General features: G+C 60.2%; 1 protein-coding gene across 1 annotated transcript; it reads right to left on the reverse strand.

Annotated features, from left to right (window-relative positions):
• Positions 1 to 304: 304 nt before the first annotated feature.
• H3-4 (H3.4 histone, cluster member) lies at positions 305 to 876 on the reverse strand. The gene has a single exon (XM_032137038.2). It carries the CDS (start codon positions 805 to 807, stop codon positions 397 to 399), a length of 411 nt encoding a protein of 136 aa, XP_031992929.1. The 5' UTR covers positions 808 to 876; the 3' UTR covers positions 305 to 396.
• Between the last annotated feature and the right edge of the window lie 250 nt (positions 877 to 1,126).

A 1,126-nucleotide genomic window follows, 5' to 3' on the forward strand; every position in this document is an offset into this window, starting at 1 on the left:
AGCTGACACAACTAGCTGGGGTTGCTTACCTAACTGGAGATAGGCCAGCTAGGCTACCCTCAACACCCCATCCCCAAAACAGACCAACCATGATTGAATTATCTAAAGAGATAGGCCAAGTTAGCCCCACACACTACTAGCTGGATGTGTAACTGGAGACAGGCTAAGAGGTAACGCGTGTGAGCAGCTGGCCTCCTAACTGGACAGGGTGAACACAGGATTCGCCAGCCTCCCACCCTAATCAGAAGTAGGGAAGCCAGCACCGGCCAGCGGAAGGAACCCCCCGAAACCCGAGAGCCTGGCTTGCTACAGCAACTCTTCCGACCAGGTGGGTGGCTCTTAAAAGAGCCTTTGGGGTGAACGTTGCGCAACCTCTCAGGTGGCGAGATGGCCCTCCTAGGCCCGCTCGCCGCGGATACGGCGTGCCAGCTGGATATCCTTAGGCATGATGGTGACCCGTTTGGCATGGATGGCACACAGGTTGGTGTCCTCAAACAGCCCCACCAGGTAAGACTCGCACGCCTCCTGCAGTGCCATCACGGCTGAGCTCTGGAAGCGCAGGTCGGTCTTGAAGTCCTGAGCGACCTCGCGCACCAGCCGCTGGAAGGGCAGCTTGCGGATTAGCAGCTCAGTGGACTTCTGGTAGCGGCGGATCTCGCGAAGCGCCACCGTGCCGGGCCGGTAGCGGTGCGGCTTCTTCACGCCGCCAGTGGCGGGTGCGCTCTTGCGAGCCACCTTGCTAGCCAGCTGCTTGCGCGGCGCCTTGCCACCCGTCGACTTCCGCGCAGTCTGCTTGGTCCGCGCCATCGGTCTGGAACTGTTGCTCCCGCTACGTCGTCGGCCCAGACCTCAGCGGATTGCCTGCTTTTATAGAGCTTGCCGCGTTCCCATTGGCTGGCCTCAGGTGGCGTGATGGCCCACTGCTCTCTGATTGGCCCACAGGGTACTCCACTCGGCCGCCTCTCCCTTATATTCGTGCCTGTTGGTAGTGGCCACCAGAGCTGGCACCAGCATTGTGAAGGGTTGATGCGGGTAGGCCGCAGTGGTGGGGATCATCTGTCTCCAGCACAAGCTTCCTCATGTCTTCTCAGAGCTCCTTTTCTCCCTTCCCCGTGAGTTGGGTGGG

Source organism: Hylobates moloch, unplaced genomic scaffold, assembly GCF_009828535.3.
Source record: "Hylobates moloch isolate HMO894 unplaced genomic scaffold, HMol_V3 SCAFFOLD_18, whole genome shotgun sequence".
Classification (NCBI taxonomy): Eukaryota; Metazoa; Chordata; class Mammalia; order Primates; family Hylobatidae; genus Hylobates; species Hylobates moloch.